At 37.6% G+C, this 25,443-nt stretch overlaps 3 protein-coding genes across 9 annotated transcripts in view; 2 read left to right on the plus strand and 1 right to left on the minus strand.

Moving 5' to 3' along the window:
* sh3d19 (SH3 domain containing 19) overlaps nucleotides 1-12,991 on the plus strand; it is a 33,547-nt gene extending 20,556 nt beyond the window's left edge. Inside the window, exons 9-20 of the mRNA XM_084107056.1 lie at nucleotides 1,250-1,338; nucleotides 2,022-2,059; nucleotides 2,255-2,495; nucleotides 5,213-5,281; nucleotides 5,409-5,552; nucleotides 5,687-5,762; nucleotides 5,976-6,106; nucleotides 6,693-6,763; nucleotides 6,961-7,187; nucleotides 7,933-7,979; nucleotides 11,135-11,309; nucleotides 11,442-12,991. Coding sequence (XP_083963182.1) covers nucleotides 1,250-1,338; nucleotides 2,022-2,059; nucleotides 2,255-2,495; nucleotides 5,213-5,281; nucleotides 5,409-5,552; nucleotides 5,687-5,762; nucleotides 5,976-6,106; nucleotides 6,693-6,763; nucleotides 6,961-7,187; nucleotides 7,933-7,979; nucleotides 11,135-11,309; nucleotides 11,442-11,458 — 1,325 coding nt within the window. The 3' untranslated portion in view covers nucleotides 11,459-12,991. The remainder of the gene's footprint in view (nucleotides 1-1,249; nucleotides 1,339-2,021; nucleotides 2,060-2,254; nucleotides 2,496-5,212; nucleotides 5,282-5,408; nucleotides 5,553-5,686; nucleotides 5,763-5,975; nucleotides 6,107-6,692; nucleotides 6,764-6,960; nucleotides 7,188-7,932; nucleotides 7,980-11,134; nucleotides 11,310-11,441) is intronic.
* Nucleotides 12,992-13,736: 745 nt separating this feature from the next.
* On the minus strand, nucleotides 13,737-17,958 carry rps3a (ribosomal protein S3A). Of its 2 annotated transcripts, none has more exons than XR_014605130.1 (6): nucleotides 17,848-17,958; nucleotides 17,243-17,346; nucleotides 16,775-16,962; nucleotides 14,806-15,266; nucleotides 14,297-14,599; nucleotides 13,737-13,912 (listed from the first exon to the last, which is right to left on the minus strand). XR_014605130.1 is itself a non-coding variant. In XM_084107057.1 (6 exons), the coding sequence occupies exons 1-6, from the start codon at nucleotides 17,907-17,909 to the stop codon at nucleotides 13,782-13,784; spliced, it is 804 nt and encodes a 267-aa protein (XP_083963183.1). In that variant the 5' UTR covers nucleotides 17,910-17,958; the 3' UTR covers nucleotides 13,737-13,781. The 2 variants fall into 2 exon arrangements, 1 of the variants encoding a protein (XP_083963183.1); XM_084107057.1 differs by having other exon boundaries at nucleotides 14,297-14,406; nucleotides 15,058-15,266.
* A 1,736-nt stretch (nucleotides 17,959-19,694) lies between these two features.
* The window catches only part of lrba (LPS-responsive vesicle trafficking, beach and anchor containing), a 266,377-nt gene continuing 260,628 nt past the window's right edge, over nucleotides 19,695-25,443 (plus strand). For all 6 annotated transcript variants that reach the window (XM_084095942.1, XM_084095944.1, XM_084095945.1 and 3 more), the window contains exon 1: nucleotides 19,695-20,477. In XM_084095942.1, the coding sequence (XP_083952068.1) occupies nucleotides 20,346-20,477 (132 nt within the window). In that variant the 5' untranslated portion in view covers nucleotides 19,695-20,345. The remainder of the gene's footprint in view (nucleotides 20,478-25,443) is intronic.

The following is a 25,443-nucleotide window of genomic DNA, read 5'->3' on the forward strand; positions in this document are numbered from 1 at the left end:
TATATTTTTTTTTAATCAAAGTATTGCGCTGCCGCTCCCATTAGAAAGTCATTCAAATTAGATTTGCGCCCCCAAGAGCTTTGACACAATTCGAACACTGGTTGGAACTACAACTGTGGTTAGAAGCATAATTTTTTGTTTTTATGACATATCTTTTATTTTTAATATATACAAATGTCATTTACTTCTTTTAGTTTGTCAAGATATTTAAAGCACCATTTTTTAAGAGCACCATGGTAAATGTGCGGAAATGGTAAGAATGAGCCTATGATTGAATCTTGAAATAAAACAAAGTAACTAAGAAAAAGGTGCCATGTCCGTAATTTATTGCATAAAAAATCTAGCATTAATTAAACCTCAAATGGATTAATTAAAATAAGTTATTACTCAACCACCTGCATGACATCATTAACCAACGTGGTTGAACGACAAATTTGCGACAGTACGGTTTCAGGAAACAGTCGTGACTAGCTAGATGATTTCTTCCACAATGCATCGTACTATGGTAGTTAAGCAATGAGTACACCGTTGTATGGGAAACGCTCCCCAAAACAGAACCATTAATTATGCAATGTTCAGTTGTACTTAATAGGAATGGAAGCCCAACATGCTAGACGTGCACAGGTATATGTATAAATGTGAAGCTTGTATTTCTATTACATGAATTCCTCAGTTTAAAAAACAAAAAAAACAAAACCGTTTGAGATCTCTTTTTTCTTCATGTAAACGATGTCCCTGTCATGAACAATTCCAATTGGCCATTGAATCAATTTTGCCTTAGACAGCTTGCTTAGCCTATACCCTAAGTAGATGTACTAATAGTTCAAAAGTTTTTGGTAAGTAAGATTCTTTTTAAAAGCTTTGTATGCTCATTAAGGCTGCATTTATTTGCTCAAAAATATTTTAAAATGTAATTTTATTTATGTGATGACAAAAGTGAATTTTAAGTAGTCATGATTAATCAAACTCTTTAATGTCACATGATGCCTCACAGATCATTCTAATATGCTCATTTGGTGATCAAAAAACATCTCTAATTATTATCAATGTTGAAAACAGTTGTGCAGCTCAAGAATTGTGAAAATCATGATACATTGTATGTATGTAATTTAAAAGAACGTACTGTCACTTTTAATCAATTTAATGCATCCATGCTGTATAAAAGTATTATGTCCCCCCCAAACTTAATATTCTCTATAAAAATATGATGCATTATTGCATGGTAAGTGAATGGATTTCTGCTTTTCAGACCCTGAAGAAACGGCAGATTTTCCTCCTCCTTTACCTGTACAAAAACCTGTGGGTGGCCCACCTCCACCTGCTAAACCCGCTCGCAAAGTAAGACCTTATAAACCTGCAACAGCTGTGCAACAAGCACTAAAGCAGTGGGCGATTAGGATAAAATGCTGTTTTAAACGTAATAATAGGGACTTTTCTTTGTTTTTCTTGTCCACTTTTTCCTCAGGTCTGAAACATATTCTGCAAGTATGTGAATACAGATGCTTCTAGCTATGTAGTGTATGCTCGATTTTGGGTATTATGTGTTACATTCTAATTGTCAAGTATGGACTCTATAATGGACATAAGTGTAAAAACGTTTCCTCCAAGTCAGCTATTGTCATTAAGATGCAACAGTTTAAAAAGAATCTTGCTGAAAAAATTCGAACAAAGTAATGTTTACATCTATCTACTGGAATAATAACATCATGTTTAGTACTTAGGTTGCCACAATAACATGCACTTGTGATATGTTGGACAAGTATTCATGTCTGCCTTTATAATAATATATACTGTAATAATAATAATAATAATAATAATAATCTACTGCTACCTTCCAAATGTGTTATTTTCCAAATATTGTATTTCTATCTTAAACAATTGTGACAAACCATGAACAATATTATCTTATTCTATGATGTATTCTGTATTTACATTGTTACTGTATAAAATATGTCTTGAAAGAAAACAGTGACTTTTCTTAAACATTGAATATTTTTGTTCTTGATTTTCTTTTTCCTCAGGACTTGAGTTTCTCATCTGACATGTCTCTTCCACCACGGTAACTGAATCCTGTATTTATTCACAGCTGTCCTAATATCGGTTTCTCAACCTTATAAATGTGCCTTTATGCGTTTTTCTTTTCAGTGGATATATGGGTTGGCAGTATGAGCCAGTGAATAAAGAGTTTCAATGCTGATAACATGTGGACACTTCTGGTACTGTGCCCTTAAATTCCGTGTAAATAATATTTCAGGCCCAGTGGAGGAAAGGTTCTGCCTCCTCGCCCACCACCAGCTAAAACAGGCCCGGGAAGACCGCCTCCTCCACGAAAAGATGGCTCCCAACGTAAGCCCTCAGATCCGGGACTTTCACAAATAGTCCCAGCAAAACAGCAACAACCTCAATGGCAGCAACAAAACCGCAGAGCTTCGAAAAAGGGACCTGCTCTACCGCCTAGACCAAACCCTGGACATCGTCTTTACAACAAATACACAGTGAGATGTTATTTTACTTGCATATTTTCTTGATTGAAAGTCACACTATGTAAATGTTTGCCTTCTAATGGTTAAAAAATAAAACATTGTTTTGGTTGTGCTTCACCTCTGCGCAGAGGAATGTGGTTCACGGCACCATTGGACACATGTACATCTAAAATAGATGTAATCTGAGCAGGTGCCATATCTTACACTCTTGTTTTTGACTTAATAAAGTCTTGATAAATAAATCAAGTAACAAAAGTCTACATTAAAAGTCCTTAAAGTCATCATGAAACGGAAATTGCAATACTACATTTTTCCTTACAGTGATGTATATGCGAGTGAAACAGCTTCTCAAACAAGAAAAAATGTAGTGCCTAGTGCGAGACTTGACCTGGGCTGTTGTTGTTACGAAGCATAGGAGTCATTCAGATCCAAGTGCAGCTTGTCTTTGTTAAACAGAGTAGTCACCAGGCAAGGGTCATACACCAGCAAACACAGCAGAGAAGATCAGGCAAAATCGTGGTCAACAAACAGTCAGGATATCAGGGCAGGCAGCAGACAAACAGGATACAAGAACCAGGCAGAAGTTCAGGAACAGACAAGGTCACAACAGGCAGGTAAACACATGGAAAACGCTTGGAAATGTTCGCAGCAGCAAAACAAGACATAGCCCAGAGTGTTGTGTGAGTGTGGCTTAAATGAGTGTTTGAACATGAGGTGCAGGTGTGTGTGTAAACAGTGCAGTGCAGGTGTATGGTGTAATCAGTCCAGGGAGATGCATGATGGGAAATGGAGTCGGTAATCACCCAGGGAGTGCATGGCTAATTGTGACAGTTGTCTCTTAGCACGATACGAAGACTAAAAAGGTATAACTTAACTAAAAGGTATACCATTTCTAGGCGTGTTCCCCGAACCATACCTTAGGAAGTTGCTTAAGATATACCTTCTTACGTGCGACGTTACCAGGTGCTGTCCGTGGCGATGGTGCTGAATTTGTTATTGATGACTCGAGAATCAATTATTCACTCGTGCAGGGGCTGCTTCACTGTGTTATGTGAGAAAGCGGTGTTCTTTATAAAAGAAGCACTTCAGAAATAGTTGAAATTGCATTTATTAGGACTCATGGGATATTATAAAAAATAATCCGAACTATAATAGCCTAGCCTACATATTTTAAAATTGTATCATATATTGCTGCCACAATAACGGCCCATTTAAAATGTTTACGTGCTTTCTTCTCTTTCCCATTTTTGATCGCTGAGGTGAAGCTGTGATGAAATATTGTTCTTTTAAATACTTTCCAGCATTACGGTGTTCGGCAGTGATCAAAAAGGACTTAAACAGTGAATTTTGAATCTCTTCTTGTAAACTCATTTCGGATGGCAATTAAATCACCACACGACCTTAGTGTTTGTCAAAAACACAATTTGGTCTGGGATTTTTACGTGGGTTGGGTGAGAAAAAACACTGACATTATGGATTCGGACAGCAATAAAATCACAGACTTACCCCTGTAAATGTTGAAAATACCGTACGACCCCATGAGAAACAATTACCGTCCGAATAGGCTTAACTGGCGGTATGCTTTCACTGGCCTTTGAAAGCGCTCTGCGGACGGCCTGTCTTTTAGCACACCTATTCGCTGTATCGCTGCCATAGTTTGAGCAAACTTCCCACCACAATCATTCCCTTTAAATAGACTCCTAAGCCTTTACTACCTAATGGTTTGCCAGCTGATGTACCTTTGGATAATATAATTAAAAAGCTAACAACAATCAGTGTAATGACAATTTTATTATTTGCATGAAAACACTTGAATTAGCCTGTTGCACTGGGTGTATTACAACTTCAGAATTACATTCGTATAGACTGTCAACTGTGTTAAGGTAAAGCTAAGAGTGGTCCAGACCAACCTTCCGAACATATGACTTACAAAAGGTATACTTAACTAAGAACGTTTCAGGAAACACGTATTAACCATAAGGTACAGCTTAAGGCATACGTAGCCTTAAGAAGGTTTAGGGAAATCCAGCTCTGGTCCTTCGGGAACTGATTGGATCATTGGATCCTTGTGGTTTGCAAGTGCTGTGATCTCATGTGAGTGACGGGTTGTCCTGTCAAAAAAAAGAAGAGGGCGTTGCAAGTGGGAGGGAAAGTTATTTAGATTTAAAATTATTAGGGAACATGAATTAAAAAAATAATAATGGTGTGCACAGGGATAAATCATTTATAAGAAGCAATATATTCCCTAAAAAACATAAAAAATGGTCAACTTAGATTTCATGGTGACTTTAACGGTAGACATATTGATTGCTAGTATATTGTGGTCAAATGTTATAAGGAGCTCATGCTACTAAGAGAGCTATATGGATATCTATCAGTTCAGTAAAATATCTTACCTGCTGAGTAAAAAAAGCATCTCTGGGTCGCTTTGATCTTCAAATCTCAGAGTTCTTGCCACCTCTGAAAAGCCAAGGCAATGTTGGTTCAGGTTTTATTACACAGGTGAATGACGTATATGCAATTTGTCCCGACCGCTCTAAAATATGATTTATTTGTATTTTTTATCAGTGTATCTGGGTAAAGTAAAGACATGGTTTGGAAGATGGATTCTTTTTGCACTCTCATTAATATCATTTTTTATTTAATTTTTTTATTTATCAAAAAAGTTACATAGAGTAGCTTTAATGATATTACAGAAGAAATTATGCAATTCTGCACTCTTTACACAGCTTGAGATCCCCCACGGCATTGCTGACTTTGACTACAACGGCACTAACACTGGGGAGCTCTCCTTTCAGGTGACCTCAGTCAATACATTCACATTAGCCCCATAGTGTCGTCTTCTTAAGTTACTGATGGTTTTGTCAGTGTCAGTGAGTTTCAGTTATTAGAAATGTAAGCATTTATATTCTTTATTCCCTACAGAAAAATGAAGTCCTCGTCTTACTTGAAGAATTAGACAGCAAAAACTTTGAATGTCAAGTAGGAAACGCTAAGGGCACAGTGCAGAAAACGCATATGAAGATTATCACACCCTTAACAGATTTACCCAACAATCCAGTACCACGGGTAATCAATAGTTGAATCAGTGTTTAATATTGGTTGTAATAGTAAGTAAGTATATTATCCCTGAAATATTTTAAGTTTACTATTCTGTCTTGTAATGTCAGCATACTATCTTGCCTCTCAATGTGTTTCTACAGAAAAATAGTTATTTTAGTGGCATGGTGGAAAATACTGGATCACTACAAGTGCAAGCCCTGTATGACTTCACTCCAGGTGAGACAGTTCTGTTCTGTGTAAGAAAACAAAGGTCTATTTTCCAAGCAAGTATATTTATGCATAGTGCTTTTTTGCAAAGTATAATCACCACATACAGTACTGTTTAATTTTGTTTCTGTAAAATCATTCATTAAACACATCTCTTTTAAAATCGCTGTTGTGAGGGCAGCTCATAAAATAATCATACATGGTTATGTGTTTGTGTTTCAGAGGGGCCGGGAGAGCTGACTTTAAAGGCTGGAGATGTGGTGTCTAATGTAGAACAGCTGGACAGTGACTGGTACACGGGAACATGCAGAAATGTGTCTGGGTTCTTCCCCATTAACTACGTCAAGACACTGGTAAATATTGTATATAGGGAATTTTATTACAGTAGATGATGTTCTGTGACTTATTTTAAAGCATTAGTGGAACAAATCCCATCTAGTAGATTTAAAACATTAAAAAAATATTGATATTGAATTGAATATTGATATTATTTGGAGCCTTTCTACAGCAAGTATATATAATCTGATAACATTTTCTCAGTTTTTACAAAGTTTTTTTTTTTAAATCAATTTAGTAAACTTTAACAAATATTTTGTTAAAAAATGATCTAGTCCCTATGTGATATCTTCATTTAGGCTAAACTGACAATCTTGTTATTTATTCTTTTTTTTTAAAGCTACAATATTACACAAATTTTATTTTTAAATTATTTATATTAAATTTAGGTAACAAGGTTGCAAAAAGTATCAGAAACAGTTTGTATATTATTAATTTTTTTCTTCATAAAATTGACGGTCAACATTTTATCAATTAAGATTAAGCACCTCCTGTAGTTGACCATTTGTTGAGAAAAAAAGGTCCTATTGTGTTTACAGTTTGTTTGTGTAGGACTGATAAAAGTCATTCATATCTTCCAGTACCAATAATCTTGTTTTCCAGAACAAGCCTGATACATCTGCACCAGCATCCAGAAGTGAGTGGAAAACCAAACCATCTCCTGAGCCTGTCAGGTAAGTCATTCTCGCAGGAATCGATTGTGAGAATCACAAAATAAATTATTTTCCCAATCCCAATCACAAAATAAATGAACAGATTTCATTTTAAATCAGATATTTTGCTCTGCTAGATTGATAAACACAAGTAGACAATTAATCTGATTACCTTCAAAATACTCCAGTCATATTGTATGTCCCTATGTTTTCCTCAGAAGCCCAAGGTGTGTTGCAAGGTTTGACTTTGACGGAGAGCGGAGCGATGAGCTCTCATTTTCTGAAGGTGATATGATTTGGCTCAAAGAATATGTGGGAGAGGAGTGGGCTCGTGGGGAAGTGAATGGCCATGTTGGCATTTTCCCTCTCAACTATGTGGAAGTGCTTGAGAATCTTCCTCCAGCCACAGTGCAGAAACCTGCTCAAAATAAATTTGCGCTGCCTGGTAAGACCCCAAACAATATATCCATAAATTATGCACGTTTCATTTAATGTTTAAACATTTTGATCTAGATACTGCTGAGCATTCATGGCTCATACTGTATATACTAATACTGTAAACCCAAATAATGCAATTCTAAAAATGCCCTGAACCAGGAATTTTCAATTTGCCACTACAGTTTCATAAAACAGCAGCACATTGTTTGCTCTAGAACTGTCCATAATCCAGCCATTTGTAGATTGCTAATCTACATATAACACCAGTAGATCAGTATCAGCATCAGTGTCCCAATGACTCAATGAGTGGACCGTTCTCCCTATGGCGTGAATCCCAAGAGTTCGCCCTTCTGTTTGTGTATCATTAAGGGCTGTATGAAACTGTGACCTCCATATTATTCATTACACTGCAGTGCACAGGGAGATTCACCTCTTGAGGACAGCTGCTCCTCTTCTCTCTGGCTCATGGCGCAAATTTACAGCCATCTACTGTATAGTAATAAAGTCAAATTCATTCGTAAAATAGATTTTAGTGCAGGCTCTTTGAGAAGTTAGTCGAGTTAACAAAGCGAATTGAAATATTTGGCTGAATTGGGCTAGAATATGTCTAATTTAAGGACTTGGGACAATCTTTAGTGTACATTTAAAAGTGCACAGCATTTTGTAATGAATTGTACTTTTATTGCATGTGTTTGGTTACATAATATTCTGTTCTGGGCTATAGATCTAATATATTGTGTTTTATTTCTCAGGAAAGGCTGGTTCGTTTAAAACACAAACGTCTTACAACGCCAGTGAGGTATCATTCCCCCATCTGTCACATTATCTCTTTTCTGTAGTAGTGAATAGCACTTAAAGTTGAAATGAAATGAAAACTAACTGTTATAGATCTTATTGTGAAAAATTAATCTATGCATGTTTCATTTCAAAAACTTTTTTTTTTTTTGACCTCGCAATTTTTAATTAAAATGCCATAACTGGACTTTCCGGTGACTTATGCAACCCCACCCCCTTGCACTTTTGAGTGCAACACCCACATCTTAAAATCCAATCAACAACTAATACATGGAACCAAGTCCCCACCCTATATTTTTTGTTTTGCGATAATCTGTTACAATCACTGCAAAAACTGATTTTCCTTCTCAGTATTTTTGTCTTGTTTTCCATTACTTAGATCAAGATGCATTTACTTGAAAAGTCTTGTTTTCTGTTAAAAGTGTATGCTTAAAATTACAACAACAAAAAATCTGCCAATGGGGTTGGAAAAATAAACTTAATTTAAAGGGAAAACAAAAACAGAGAAAAAAAAATAAAAAAAATTTGTGTGTACTTTTTTTTTAAACAAACACTTCTACATCCAACATTCACTTCACATTTTTTCATAATATGAAGTAAAGGTCTTCTCTGGTCCTAAGATCTGTACTCGAACCGTACTTGAACACTTCTTACCCAAAGCTGACGTGCATAAATTAATAAAAAGAAAAAAAGATAAGGTCTGACCCGGCCTGATGGCAAATAAGAAACACCACAGCAGGTTTAGATTTTAAAATGATGCCCAATCTTCCTACTTTATTCGTAGATGAAATTCACTCACTAATCCTTCTTCATAACATTTATGTTAGCTACAGAATGGCCAAAAGTATTGGCAGGGACATACATTTTGCAAAGTTTTCTGCTTCAGTATTTGTAGATTATATTTTCACATGTTTCTTTTGAAAAATACTGAAAAACAATGAAAAGGATTTCATAAGTTTTAAAGGCTTTTATTGGCAAAAACATTCAATGGATGCAAAGTGTCAATGTTTACAGTGTTGACCCGTTTTCTTCATAACCTCTGCAATTCGCTCTAGCATGGAGGATATCAGCTTCTGGGCCAAATCCTGACTGATGGCGATACAGTCACAATTTGTGGTCTTCTGCTTGTCCACTCGCCTTTTGAGGATTGACCACAGCTTTTCTATGGGATTAAGATCCGGGGAATTGCCTAGCCACGTATCCAGAATTTTAATTTAATGATCTCTGAGCCACTTCATTATCACTCATTATCATTATCACTTTCACAATCACCCTTGTGACAGTGCTCCTTCATGCTGGAAAATGCACAGCTCTTGGATCGTTGGGAGAAGTTGCTTTTGTAGGACGTTTGATACCATTCTTTATTCATGGCAGTGCTTTTGGACAGAATTGTGAGAGAGCCCACTCGCTTGGATGAAAAGCAACCCCACACGGATGGTTTCAGGATGCTTCACTGTTGGCATGACACAGGACAGGTAGTGTTTTCCAGATGTCCCAAAAAGTTGGAAGGGGGCTTCACCAGAGAAAATAACTTTGCACAAGTCTTCTGCTGTCCAATCCTTGTACTTCTACAGAATTCCAGTCTGTCCTTGATTTTTTTCTGGAGAGAAGTGACTTAGTTGCTGCCCTTCTTGACACCAGGCGGTTGTCCAAAAGTCTTGTCCTCACTCGCACCCACCTGCTGCCAATAATGAGCAAGCTCTGCACAGGTGGTGACACGATTCTGTTGCTGAATTCTCAGGAGGAGAAGGTCCTGTCGCTTGCTGGACATTCTGAGACGTCCTGAAGCCTTCTCCAGTGCAATTGAACCTATCTCTTTGAAGTTCTTGATGATCCAGTTAATGGTTCTTTCAGGTGCTGTATTCTTTGCAGCATGCGAGGCCATTTTGATGCAAAGCAATGATGGCTGAACGTCTTTCTTTGGAGGTAACAATTGCTAACACAAGAACATAATGATCGGAAGCACTTCTTCCCTCCTTTTATAACAATCAGTCTGCTCTTATAATCCAATCAGAATGATATGTGATTTCACCTGACTAGTACTTGTTCACACTTTCCCATGCATCTGATCACTCTGCACAATAATCTGAAAACAATGTGAATCAACACCACAACACCAACTGAAGCAGCAAACTTTGTGAAACACAGCATTATATCACTGCCAGTACTTTTGGCCACGACTGTACGCTGTTAAGCCCTGTTGCCAGAAAATGTAGCTTATATCTACTTTGTGAAAGTCAGAAAGAATGTGTTTTCCGTGGATTTTCACAATTGTTTTGTTTGAGTACAAACATGACAAACCACTCATAAGCTTTATGTTGCGCTTCAAATGACATGAACATTTATATTAATGTTAATATTAATGAGAAAATTCCAGATTTCTTTCTCTCGAAAGCCTCGATAGAGAGACATCACGTCATGTTGAATTTTGGGTAACCGTTTTGTTCATGCGCCATATTGTTATGAATGAGGATCCTGCTGTTTTTCTGCTATTGTTCCTAAAGGATTATTTTATGTAAATATGACTAACCTTTAAAATCATGTGTTTGATTTCTACTCAACATAACCTAATACTAAACATCTGCCCACTGCAAATAAAAAAACCTACACTTTTTAACAAGGTCCAAGATCATAGCAAATGTTTTCTATTATTAATGCGATATCATCTCCATATCATTCTTTTTCCCACTATATTTCAACAGTTTAAACAAACAAAACAAAAGATAAGCAGGTATCAGTATCAATTTCAGTATCAGTAGCAGTGAGTGATCCTCACAAGATGGCGCCGCCGTCCCAGCATGCAACACGTTGTGATGCATCTTCACGTTCTCTATTGCAGAGTGCGGATAGAGAAATTGGGATAATAAAGTTGTCATAGAATATGTATTTGTTTCAAGTAATAAAATATTGTTTAATAACTAAACATTTAAAATAATAATTTTTATTAACACAGGTCCATTTTCTTAAAAGCATATTTATTTAAAATTACCCAAGACTAGAGGCTACTAATATCAGACCCCACTGGCGTCTGAGGCACTCATCAACGTTTTGAACCCGAAACCGCTCGGGTCGTACCTCGGGTTTTCAGATAGAAGTGGACCCGTGAAGACCTCTAATATGAAGTGTTCCATCTGTGAGATGTCTGATGTGTCTCTATAGGCTGAAGAGTGGGCTGTGGCACTGTATGACTTCACAGCGGAGACAGAGGGGGACCTGCCCTTCCAGCAGGGAGACAGGATCCTGGTCACGGATCACATAGATGATGAATGGTGGAGTGGAAGGATGAATGGCAGAGAAGGCTTCTTCCCCAAAGCCTTTGTAGAGGTTGTTACAGGTAAGTGGACAGGAGCAGGAAATATACTTTCAGATTTTTTTTTTTTTTTTCAGAATAAGTTTTTATTCACTACATAATTATTAGCTTTTCTTTTAAAAAAAAATATATTTTGTCATTTTTCTTTCTGTGCAGGTGGGAGGAAGTGGTAATAGAATGATTCATCAGAGGCAGCCTCAGAAGAAAGTTTTTTGTGTGACTTGTTTCCAGTTTATTTTAATTGTGGTTTTGTCTAATGTATTTATAAATGTTAATATTCTAGATCCATTGTATCCTAAAAATATATTCATGAACTGCTATATGGGTGTTACTTGTCCGATCTGTACTGTATTTCTGCTTATTTTTCTATATACAGTATTAATAGTTTTTTTAATTAATAAATATTATGTGTCATATAGATTGAAGCATTTTTAAACACTACTAGAGACAAATGTCCAGTGCCATCTTGTGTCAGCACTGACTGACACACATTTTCTTGGCGAATAGAGCAGTGGTTCTCAACCAGGGGACAAAGGCAAACTTCCAGGATTACTAAAGTATTTAAAGTGATAAGATAATTACATTAAAAATAATCGAACTTCAAATATTGTGCTGGACAACCAGGTCCCTCTGAGTCAAAAAGGTTGCAAACCGTAGAGTATTTCACCAGTTCTGTCTTCTGTCATGTGTAATTGACATTAGAAAGAGCAGATTATTCACTGTAAAGTTCAGGGTTCCTGGACATTTTCCAGACTCAAAGTACCAGACTTATCTGTAATTTAGACCACATTTAAAATCTGATAAATAGTTTTAAAATCCAATTGTTAACATGTTTGTTATATTTTGACTATGTATTAAATTATTCTGCAAAATAATTGCTAGGAGTGTAGTGACAGTGGTTATAAAAAGTCTACACACCCATGTTAAAGCTTTTTGAGAAAAAATGCATCCAAGTAAAATTTTGTCAGATCTTTTTCCACCTTTTATGTAATATTGAAACCAACCATATTCATGTAAAAAACAAATGGAAACTTTTGAGGTGGCAAAAATTAATAAAAAAAATAAAAAAAACTTGGTTGCATAAGTGTGCTCACGAAAGGATATCTTCAGTATATTTCCAGGATCCTATGTTCTCCAGATTTATATGGCACATATACGGACGAAGGGTCTGTCGTGACTCTGTGCAGAGCCTGTTACAATGGGTAATGCTACTCTGCTCGGAATTGTTTATCAAATCACCTTCAAACTCTTACTGATAAGTAATTATAATCCTTTGGTCATCATTTACGTGATGCTGATCAACCTAAATAAAAATCAGCTGTTTCTGTAGGATTTTTTTTGCTTCATCTTATTGTCTAAACAAATTTCTGACAGGGCTATCCACTGAAATTGTGACGCATGGTATACTGTGTCCCAGACACCAATATATATACAGTGATTCAGTTTGGCACTATATATATATAAATAAGAATTGCTGCCTGGCCAGCTGAGATTTTGCTTTGAAGATAAAGGTTAGGATAATGATTTTGTAGTATTACAGCACACCATTAGTGCAGGGGTTTTCCAACCTGTCCTGGAGCACCCCCAGCACCTGCACATTGTTTATGTCTATGGATGTAAAATGACAAATGTATTTGAAAAAAGCGCATGTTGAATTGCCCTAATTGAATTTTTTTTAAATAAATACTAATAATATCCATTGCATTAACAGTTCTAGAATTTTCAGGTCTTGCATTTTTAGGGTCTGAAATTCAACATGGTTGTATACTTCAAGGCCCACAGAAGAGCCTTGAAATGTGCAGCATTATTCAATGCATTGACGCAACTCACTGAAACAGGATGGGACACATCAACAGCTCTCCCTTTTTTTAAAATAGCCAATAGCATTGTGTTTATATTACAATTTAACCAAAGCTGCTGAGCTTGGTAAAGCCTCATTTGACAGCCACAGTTTAATAGATCTCCCTTTTATATTTGATAAGTAACTTTTACTAAAGCAAAACAATGAACGTAATCGTGCTGAGAATGTGTGTTTGAAAAGTGTGCAAGTTATGTTGATGAATGGCACCACCAGTGTTCTCTCTTTTACTCAGTGCGGTTTCTTTGTTTTTCCCCCCATACTACCAGACCTGGAAATTACAAAAAACAAATTCCATTGTGTAGGAACCCTGAAAGTTTGTTAAAAGAACGCTATAGTACATGCATGAATTTAGCCAAATCAAAAGTTGATGTATGCAAAAGCATGTCTGATTTGCAAATGAAAACTTTACTGCAATACTACCAATTCCACCAAATATGGCACCACTGTCTCAATTCTAGCATGTCAAAATAGATTGTGATATTTCTGACTGGAGATATAAAAGCATGACCATGATGTTCAGCAGGTTTGATGTGATGTATACTGTGATATATTCTGAGAAAAAAAAAGAAAAGATAACAGTATGCAAAGAGTCAAATTTACATGTTTATTGACACCAGCTGCTTGTGTTGGAAGTTTTAGACAGACTCCTGGATGGGGGGCTCATATCCGTCAGCTCTCTCCACCTTGGCCCCAGTGTCACCCTCTGCTGGTTTAGCAGCAGTACTGCTGGTTCCACCCTCACCGTGCAGCTCCATCAGCTTACCAACTGTACAATAATAATAAATACATTAACTCATACTACATTCACAAGTGGATATTCAGTTCCCCCCTCGACTCATACTAGACCTAAAAAAAAATATTTTGCACAAAGTCCAAAGATTTAAAGATTTATGCTAAACTAATTTGGTCAGTTTAGGAGGGGAAGTTTCATGCAATTAAAACAACTTTTGTAATGTCCAACAACCGTAGGATGAACCAAATATTGCTCTTAAAAAGCATCAATGCATGGTACCCTGACCATGAAGTTGTGCTACAACATCCGACAACTACATTTAAGTGTCAGTCATCATGAGCATAGATGTAAAAGAAAGAAAGAAAGAAAGAGGCTGAAGTCTGAAAATTAAGTTGTTCATCATACAACTTCACTTACGCTCAAACTTGGGCTTTTTCAGCATCTTAACCTTCCTGACATAGACGTCATGTAGAGGGTAGATGGATTGGCAGGCCTTTTCAATGTCCTTGCCTACACTGTCAGGAATCCTGCGCAACAATAGGAGAGAGAACCATTACTTACACAGCTGCTTAACAGTTATAGATCGTGACAGCCAACTGAGCTTTCAGGTTTAAATCCAGAAAGAGAGTTACTCCACCCCCTGCTTATCTCCATGACCTCAGCACTCAAAAGTTATGCTAAAAATACTTTATTCGTAACAAGTTCCAAAATATAAGTCATCTACACCAGTGGTTCCCAAACCTGTCCTGCCGGCACCCCAACACTGCACGTTTTCTTTGTCTCCCTAATCAAACACACCTGATTCAACTCATCAGCTCATTATCACATGGGTTAATGAGCTGATGAGTTGAATCAGGTGTGTTTGATTAGGGAGACAAAGAAAATGTGCTGTGTTGGGGTGCCGGCAGGACAGGTTTGGGAACCACTGATCTACACAAATCACAACTGAAAAACATTAAGAAATCATTTGACCACAACCTATAAAATTGTCCATCAAGTATTTCAACCAGAGTAAATCTCCCACTTACACTGAAGACCTTAACTAGCTGGTTCAATAAGTTATAAATAAGGGCTGCAAGTTGAATTATACAGGAAGATGGGCCTCCAGGGGCAGGGCCCGACTCCCCTATCTAACACAATTGTAATGCCATAAAAGAGATGGAAAACATTATACGTACAATTTGTTGACCACCTCCTTGAGGTCATTGGTCTGGACCTCACGGGTCATGATTTCCATCATCTTCTTGCGGATCTGACGGACCTGCTGGTGCTGAGCGTAGGAGGTCTTTCTAATCTGGTTGGTGCGCTTCTTGGTGAAGCCCACGCAGAACAGACGGAGAAGATAGCCATCGGTGGTCTTCACATCAACATGGGCCTCAATCATTGTCTAATGGGAAAGAACCAATTAGCATTTTAAAACGGCCTGCACAAAAATTCAAAAGTAGCTGCAGTACAAATAACTTTTTCCAATTAGACAAGTACTTAATCCCAAAAATGTAAGATGTAAAATAAAGGAACTTGCATCAAGATAGTTCTTTACAGGTTTTTGCATTACATTGCACTATTTTTCCTATTGTTTTTATGTTTTGGCAGACATGTCGTGTCACACACATGAAACAGTAGTCTAAAAAATGTGCAGCTCAAAGTATTAGTAATGATCCATAATGCATTTACTTCCATTTGTTTAATTATTAAAAATATTGGGAATTGACTTGGCAATAAATGTTGCGATAGAGTTTGTAATTCGCTTTGCTTTTTCTGAGTTGGGTGGAAGCTTTTAAGGTCGTCCTGGTTTCCACGTCAGCGCTGTTTGATCTGACATGTGTTGTTTATAACAGAATTCTGTGGCGAATTTTAATGCTTCTCACTGCGATGTTATTAATTCTGCGGTGAATTCAAACGCTTTCTCACTGGATCTCCCAGCGTGTGTAATAACTGTTGCATGATTGAGATCGGCCTACGAGTAAACCTATTCTGAGCTTGCGCTGTGCGGAACGTTTCACACGAATAGCTCAGTTTCGTTTAACTTTCGTTTCATTTGCCGTTTGATGTTTCTCGTATGTAACAGAAATTGCAGCTCTTATCAACCAGTGCAACCTCGTCGCCCAAGCCCCACTTGCATAAAGTGTGGCTCTTGTCCAGGTCCTTTTTCCCTTCAACTTCATAGAAGCCAAAGTTATGCTAGATTTTAATGCAGAGGGCGCCAGACAGATTTCTCGCTCAACCATCATGCGTCTTATGTGCACAGCTGCACGCCACTGTCCAGGCACCTTTTGTGTTCCGTAAACATTACGTTAACAATTAACATTTAGAAAATCGATTTTTGACATTTGTGATTCGATTCAGAATTGTCCACGTCCGCATCGGGATGCATTTAAGAATCGATTTTTTCCCCTACTAGCGATGTTCAACGTCACACAAGAGCGGTTAATCAGGTTTGCCATCATGTGGTCGGATCATTTTATTGTCTTAACTGTTTTCATGTCTTCACGTGTCTAATTGTGATGAAAAAAATAAACGATGCTGGTCACTATTATTTGAACAAGCTGGACTTTTTTTTTATCCTTTTGTGGTCATGAAAGAAAGGCAGCATTAGAATGCCACCAGAGTGAGTAATTTATGAATTAACTTGCATTTTAGGGTGAACTATCCCTTTAAAGTTTGTTCTTTTAATTCAGTTAAGATGTCACACTGGAATGTATCGATCTTTCAACAGTCACATGCCTTCCCGTGATACAAATTTGAACTTTGGAAGTGGACTACAACAAATTTGCACACTTCTTCACGAGCTTGATTTCCGGTCTTTAGCATTTGCGTGTATGAATGGAACTGAATGAAATGAGAAGTGTAGTGCCTTAGCAATGAAGCCTTTCTGCGTGGCAAGTATGCTTTTACCTGCCACTTCTTGACCATGGAGCACATCTTGTCACGAGTGAGGTCCATGCCATGGAAGTTGGTGAGGCAGTTCTTGCCCTGTACGTCTTCTGTGACTAGCTTGAACTTGCGAAAGGCAACCTCATCGTTCTGAAGATCAGCCAGACTGACCTCGAAAACACGTCCCTTCAGACCATCAGAGGCAATTCCTAGATTACAGTGACACAGTGTTAAATTTACTGCGGTTAATAGTGTTCTAATGAACATGGATTTTATGGGAATGCCAAGTGATGTCACAATTTTTCATCTGGGGTTGAAACTACCGTCATCTCGTATTCCCACTGCAATAAGGCACGCATATTGATTTGTATCAAACAATTGGGATGCATGGCATTTATTGTACAGCAAGATCTGCCCTTTCCCAGTAGGGTTAACTACTCATGCTAAAATCTGTGTGGAAACAGACACCATGGACATAAAAGCACTTACTGGTTCCCTGAGTCCTGGTGACCAAAGTCTTGCCCAGGTTGCGGATGTTGAACATGGCTGGTGCTTTGACATCGTACCAGTCCTTCTTGGAGAATGGATCCACACTGAAAGACAAAACACGCATGTAAATACTTTTAGGAGAGATACAGGCCAATTTTTATAATGCAAATGCTAAACATTGTGTTAAATTTACTTCGGATGTGGCGTCTAGAAATATGAAAGCTCTAAATTAAATTTAAGAATCCAACACATGTGTCACACTGCAAGTCTTGCGTTAGGTCAGTAGTGTTTGGAAAACTAGCTAGCGCCCCATTATGTTAGCATTGTCAGTTTAACTTCCTCATTTTTGCTGAATATAAATACTTTATGGAACTGGTAGGACTAGTACAAAAGAAAATAGTACTAGGACCTAACAAGCTCTGACCGAAAGTTAACAGAGCACACATTACACAGCGCAGGCCACCAGTAAGCCAGTCGGACTAGCAGGACCGCTACATACAATCCTCTATATATCGATCTCATCCTTTACCCACAAACATCGAATATCCTACAGATTATCTTGTAACAGTATAACGACAAAGTCGAGAGCTTCATTTGTGACTTACATCTTCTTTTTGGCACCTTTTTTGCCACCTTTGGTCAGCCTCTTATTCTTGCCGACTGCCATGTTGAACACAGGGAGTGAAAGAGGAGGAAGTGAGGAAATACCGCGAGAATTAAAGCCACAGCGAGAATAGACATATCTCGCGATATTTCACTGTTCTTTCTGTAAAGCACACGTGCGCCATCTAGTGTTTAGACGCATTGTTAAACTACTTTCGATATTTACATGCTTATTTGACAATAAAAAACTTCTGTTTCACATTGTCCTCTTTAATTCACCATCTGCCAAACTATTATTTATACAGAATTTGAAAACCGCTTATGGGCGAAAAAGGAAGTTTAGTCTACTTTAGTGCCCATATAATTTTTACGATAGCCTATGTGAATTACGTATTTTATTGTCAGCGTGTCATAAGTCTAAATACACTTTAAAAACAACATAGCGTCAAACGAATGGGCCGAACTGTAGCAGATAATATTCAGAGGTGGCTGAGGGCCAGTTATGACATCAATCCCCTAATGGCAACAGGAACATTCCACTCTATTAAATCTGAGTGAACTGCTCAGATGACTGAGTTCCATTATTATTTCAAAACATAATCTTTCTCACCGTTCTTTATAGACCAATAGCAAAAGCTCACACAATTAAAATTGACATTTTGCATCAGCATAAGGCTTTATTTGCACTATATGGCTTTCTTATACCTACCACAAACACTATAGACATTTTTTTGTTATAAGAAAACATTTGGAAGAAGGAAAATGGTGATAACCATAAGAACAAAAAACATAAGCATTTTCATGTATGTGTCTGTGTGGTGGCCTTCAGGATGTCAGTATAAAGTTCAATGTCTGTGAGATAAATTGATCTTTGTTGCTACAAAATCTAGACCTTTAATTCTGTGCCCCTGAGGGACTGTATATAGAGTCAACAAAGTCAATGTGCTGCTGACTCCTTGGCAACGACTCAAAGGGGCCATGAAACCACACTTTGAATTTAACGATACAGTGAGCACATTTATTCTTAAAGCTATGGCTAAGAAATTTCTTAAAATTCAAGACCTCCTAATAGGCTAATGGTCTGTCAGAGTAGAGTAAATATTAAAGTTTACATGCAACTCAATAATGCAACTCAATAATGATATGCTATATGTGCTTTGTTATGTGCTTTAACCCTCTGTAAGTGAAAAAAATAAAGAATTGTACACTGTAAATCTAAACTACCTTGAAGTATATCACAAATCTATTTAAATAGGAGAAAAAACAAATTATTGCAGTGAAACGGATGTAACGGATTTTGAAGAATATTGAGGCCCAAACAACACCACTGGTTTTTATTGTATGAGACTGAGAAATGTTTAATATATATATATATATATATATATATATATATATATATATATATATATATATATATATATATATATATATAGCAACATGAGGGTGAATAAATAATTCTATTTTTATGTAGTAGCCTAAATATCATGCAAATATCACTCGCAATCTTTGAATTTATTTGTAAATTGTTTGTTAGGCAAGTGAAGAGCAGAAAATATTATTGTGCATGTATGCTTTTGATTATAAACAATCAACATTAAAATCTTAGTAGCTATAAATCTTGGTATAAACCTCGTTTCTGATGAATTTGCTAGACTAGTATTACTAGTACTAGTCTCTCCTGCAGATGTCCATGTTATTCTCGCAGCAGAGCACTATCGTAAACCACAACAGAGCTGCCATGACTCGAGATCTTCAGTATAAAGTGTCACTTTGTCCTTATAGGTTCTTTGTACCTGACACACCTGAGCCCCCCTTCTCAGCTCTATGTGCGCACTGCGCATGCGCAGCTCTCTCTCACGCAGCTCCACTGTCATGGCGGAGACGGAGACGGAGCGGACTAGGACCTGATTCAGGAAGAGATGGCGCTGTAAAGTGGGTTACCGCTGAAACTTCACTCCAACAGTTCCCACAGGGAGCAAGAGGATTGTTTTCTCTTTGGAGGGCCCACCGAGAGTCAATGTCGGACGTTCCTTGCTTTATATTTTGTAGTTTTTTGCGTCTTGTTCTAATCGGTACGTCTACCTGCGCGGAATCTCTTCATCACCGCTGTTTCCTGTTTGACAAACACTTGCAAACACTTAAATGACATTTTTGTTTAAATGTCTTTCCTTTATTAGTCCGGCGGAGATTGGCAAGCTTTGGGTTTCTTATCTGCGCTCACCACAACGCGATTTCGTCATTCTTTTGTCAAGTTTAATGCTGCTGTCCCTCTCTACCGTAGAATAATTCTTGTTAGTCAGGTGTAGTGACATCAACCGACACTTCCCGCCGAGAGCGCGAGAAACTAAAGGATAAACTGGCTGTGAATGGAGACCAGGACCAGTTCTTCACAGCTGTCAACTTAACGAGAGCGATATATTCCGTGTATTTTCCCATAGATTTAATTCGGCGGTAGGGTCAAACAGGTGTTTCACCTGTTCCCCTCTCACCTGACTCCGTCATGGCGAGCGCAGGTGACAGCGCTGTTGGGATCCCCATCAGAGGAATCCGCATGAAGTTCGCCGTGCTGGCGGGGCTCCTGGAGGCTGGTGAAGTCTCCAATCGGGACATTGTGGAGACGATCTTCAATCTGGTAAGCTGATTAAAGCCTTTAAATAGAGAACTAAGGACACCGAAGCTGGACGAGACCGAATCATGTTTATGACATAAAGTGGAGTGTTGTGGTTTAATGTTTAAAATTCTGCTGTTTGGCTTGAATCCTAGTAAGGCTGATGTTTGATGTAAGTGGTGCCCCCATTGTGTGTCCCTGATAACGTCAGGTTGCATCAAGGGGACTGAACCTGTTATAGCTCAGTGACATGCAAGTCCACGTGGATAGAAGCCCCTGCCATATAAGTAGTTTGAATGTAAAGCGAGATTTGGAGAGACTGTACACTCTCAGAAAATTGTGCAAAAAGAACAATTTTAACTCTAAAGACCGTTTTTTATAGCCTACATGAACTCTAAGGCTTCTAAATTATCAATAGCCTATGATCAAAAGTTTGCTGACAAATCTGTTGAATCTTCTATGCCTTCTGCCCTCTGATTGATAGTTTAGCTTATACTTTTATAGCAAGTAAAAGACCTTACAGTAGGCTATATAATTTTAAATATGTATCTTCAGGTTGTAGTACACATATTTTTGTTGTGAAAGCTTTACTGATTTTATAAATAAATGTGAGTAACTTTTATATTTTTGTTAACATTTCAAGATGAACAATTACTGGACTGAAGCAACTCATGGGCCATGAAGACCTCATGTATCAATTATGACACAAAACACAAATGCAAACTTTTTTAGATTTTCTTTTGTATTTTGTCTAAAGGTTCATTAATCTCTCCCATTTCAAAAATGTGATTTGTCTGCCTGTTATTTCATATGTCATGCTTTACAAGGTTAAAGGAACATCTTTGTACCTTACCCTAAAATGTTCATAGTAGTACGTACCAATATGCACCTTTTTGCTACAACGTTGTCCCTTAAATGGTACTGCAAAGGTGTGGAGGTATTTGTAATACTCTGCATTTGAAAACATATATATAATGGACTTTGTATCCATATATAATGGATAATGCTGCATTATTAGGGCCCGAGAACCGATGGTCTGAGGACCCTCTTGGAATTGCTCCGTTTATTATTCTCTGTTGTGTTTCTTGGTTTGTGGTGATGTCTTTGTTTATTTGCACACTGCTTGTTTTAGATTGTTTCTCCCTGCTCCTGTCATTGTAGACAGACCTTATGTGAAGCTATTATCCATTAATCCATTAATCCAGGAACCTGGTTTAATTTTTCAGCAGTGACCTAATGTTCAACCTCCTTGAAATTTTGTCAGTTTTTAACTTGTCTTACATTTTCCATAGATTATGTATGATACAAATGCAGTCAGAGTTCACAGATCACCTCAGCACAGCTCCATGATGTAATAACAGCACATTTCTTTTGACCAGCCCCAGACACGAGGAAGTCAGTTAGCACTTTCTGGAAATTGCACACTTTTTTTCCCCCTCCTCCCACGTCCACAAGTTGAAAGCCCCTGTTATACATTAGCTGAGTTTCAAGCATGAGTGAAGGCCTGTATGTGACCCACATTGTAGCTGAATCAGATTGGGAGAGATTTTGTTTGCAGGTCCTGTAGTGTTGTGAAATGACATTGAAAAATGAATGAATGAGCACAATAAGGAAGAAAGAAACGTGATGCAACCGTGCGCTCTATGATGATGTAATAATGCTGAGAGACAGAAGGCACACTAGACTAGACATCATAGGTGATATGTAGCCTACATGCAGTTATGTTGCTCTAACCTTGCCTAAGAACAGGGCTTTATAATTGAATCCAATTTGAATCCTTAAAGGGATAGTTCACCTACTGTAAAGTGCAAAATGAAAATTCTGTCATCACTTACTTACCCGTATCTTGTTTAAAATCTGTATGAATTTTGACATGTTTAGCAGAATGTATGAACTGCTCTGTCATACGGTGAAAAGAACAAAAAACTACCATGAAGCATTATTCCAAGTATTTTGAAGCCATATGATGGTTTTTTATGAGGAATAGACTGGTATTTAAACCATGAAATTTTAATATTGAATGACACTTTAAAGGGGAAATACCATGAGGAATCAAATATTCTTTCATCTTTTAAGAAGTGCTTGATATATTTGGACTGTAAAACATTGTTTTTTGGCTCAAAACATTATGACATCTTGAACATAACATTTAAAACAAAATTACAGAAGTGCCCCGTTAATAACTTCTGCAGCTTTGTGACGTCACATTTGCATAGGGATGAATTCAACAACGCACAACTGCTCATGTTTATGCACTGAAGTTTATTTTTTAACAAGGTCTGATCTTACCAGTTTAAAGGCACTTTTCAGTTTTCAATGCAGATTGTTTTATGAATCTGTCACTATGTTGTGGCTGTTTATAAAGGATGTCGGAAACTATATTTGACATGACAGCAAACTGTTGGGAGAGTACCATAGGACATCACTCAGTCAGCACTGTTGATCACTTCACATGCAAAGGGGACGTTTCTTAAAGCTGCAGCATTTTTGGTGCAAACAAATATATAAAAAATGCATGATATGACCCGTTTAACCTATTGAACATGATAATCTGCCGGACCAAACAAAACTAGGTCTTTGATTCATCTCCATCTTCATAAAATTGTGTATTGGAGCATGGAAGCAAAATAATAGGTTGTTGTGCCAGGTTAGTTTCATTTGCTGTTTGAGATGTCCAGCACATAGATAAGAAGCACAGTGAAATGCATTGCTTACAACTCAGCGATGGATGCGTCATGCTGTCAGAGTGCACTCATTTAGTGTTAGTCACATGAAGAATTTCAACGGATTAAGAGGGGTTTTAGAATGAGAAGGACAGTGTGTAAAATAATTGAGTGCTGCTGGTTGACTAAATCATTCAGGAGCGCAATAAATGACTATAAATAAACTCACTCTGTCTTCAACTGTGGTGTAAGGTAGTAGCATCTCTACAGCATGAATGAATAGTGCACAGGAACTAACAGAGTTGTGGTTGTGGCCATTTTATCATCTAGTAAAACCGTGTCACTTCAGTTTTTTTTGTTGCTGGTACTTTGCATGACATTGTGTCTGTAATGAGGTTAGCATTCATGGAAGAAGCAGGAACCGGCTAACATTCATCACACTTTAAAATAAACACAAAACTAAAGTAAAGCGGCAGCCCCTCATGGTCAACTGCTGCACACACATAAACAAAACATAACGTAAATAGTCCAGGCCTGGATCCTATACCATGAAGCCGGTTTAGGTGGCTAGCCAGGTATGTTTCAGTTTAGTTTGCGCCAACCCTGGGTTTTAGGCACCATGAAAGTGGTTTGGCTTTTAGCAGTGTTCATGGCCATAGTAACTTGCGCTCCACGGCTAACCTGGTCCGGGACAGGTTATGTTCCAGGTAAGAGGTTGCAAAACGAACTTGGACCAATCAGCTGTGAGCAAAGTGACACATGTCTGATGCGATAGTCACTCCACCTGTTTCTACTCCAAATTAAAGGTCACTACATAGCAAATGATTTTTAAAGACAAAATCGTCTGGCTTTTAGTAATGCTTATTTAGAATAACAAATTTGTATGATTTTAGATATTATTTATGTAGCCTAATTATTATACCCTTAATTGATCACGCTTGTACAATTGTAGTTCATCAATTATTATTATGCAGAGTTTAAATGAATAAATATATATAGGTAATATAAATACGCTTTAGAATCAATAGATGAAGCTATAAAACGACTACATGTGAGCTTAAATGTTCAATTCTCTCTATACCTTTATCAACCGTATAAACTAACTTCACAACTTTTACTTGCACTGATATACAGTAGCGAGACTGTTTCTTTTAGTTGTCCTCTTTCATAGACAGCTATTTTCTTCTTCTTGTGTAAATTTGTTTAAATTCTTAATATTTTAATATTTTGAATTGCTCTGCTTCTCTCATGAGAAATGAATTTTCACTCTTTCTCAGCATGTGATTGGCTGTTCGCTACTGATGTCACACCTAAACTCAGGATCAAAGCCTGAGTTGACAGAGAAAGTTGATGATCAGCATCATGGTACCAACAAAGCCTGGTTAGACTGGTTTGGTTTTATCAACTCCAAACTAATCCTGCAACCCTGAGTTTGTTCAACTACCATCATGGTACAGGCCCCTGGTCCTCTCTCGTCCTACGCTGTCGTCGTTCCACCTTTTTTATTCACGGAGAACTGGAAGCTAATTAATCTAATTAACACTCACACTCCATCTATTTTATATCTGTCTATCTTGCTTTCTCTATAGTTCATTTGCTGTTGGGTGAGTCTTGGACTCAGATCAGAGATCACTGCCTGAATAATCTTCTTCAACAGAAAAAAAGTACAAAGCGAAGAGAGCAGCGCTCTTGTTTTGACAATATGTCATTTGTAAATCTGCACGAGGTTTATTAAAGCATAAATGTGTATTCGCCTCATTAAAATCCACTTATTCTTGTTCAAACACACTTTAGAAGCTCATTGAAACAGTATGATCTCTTGTATCTCCATCAGTCTCTGGGGACTGGAGGTGGTTTGGTAGCACAGCACCTGGGTTAGCCCGAGGTGAGGGCTGAACAAACAAGCATGGGACCTGTCTTTGCTACCATGGTTACCACAAGAGCAGGTGACCAGCCTACTCTCACCTGTCTGTACAGGTTCTGACTTGTAGGAAGTGATTCCCAATCCTGGCTTATTTGTGACTGTATGGTCAGAGTATTTCTAGCTTTTGTTTTACAGAACTCAGGGCTCTAGACGAACATTTGACTTCTGCAGATGGTGGCACCAGCTCCTGATTTAGTCTGCACATGATATAGGCCTTTAAAAATATTACATGTTTTGTCTCTTAGAAATGCACATTTGACAGAAGCTGAAGTTGACAGTAGCTTCAGCTTGTGCTTGAGTTGGGATGCAGATATAAATGTATTTCATTCACAAAAACAGTAACATCTGTAAAAATTGTATTAACCTGATTTTTATAAAGTACAATTTAAATATTCTGACTGTA

The sequence above is a fragment of the Abramis brama genome (assembly GCF_963993115.1).
Source record: "Abramis brama genome assembly, chromosome: 2".
In the NCBI taxonomy this organism is placed as follows: Eukaryota; Metazoa; Chordata; class Actinopteri; order Cypriniformes; family Leuciscidae; genus Abramis; species Abramis brama.

Excerpts from the sequence above, each read along its gene's own strand:
- rps3a (XM_084107057.1), bottom strand. The coding sequence starts at position 17,909 with ATGGCAGTCGGCAAGAATAAGAGGCTGACCAAAGGTGGCAAAAAAGGT. Across the intron at positions 17,347-17,847 it reads AAAGGTGCCAAAAAGAAGAT|TGTGGATCCATTCTCCAAGA; the intron begins GTAAGTCACAAA and ends TTTGTCTTTCAG. Across the intron at positions 14,407-15,057 it reads AAGGAGGTGGTCAACAAATT|GATTCCTGACAGTGTAGGCA; the intron begins GTACGTATAATG and ends ATTGTTGCGCAG.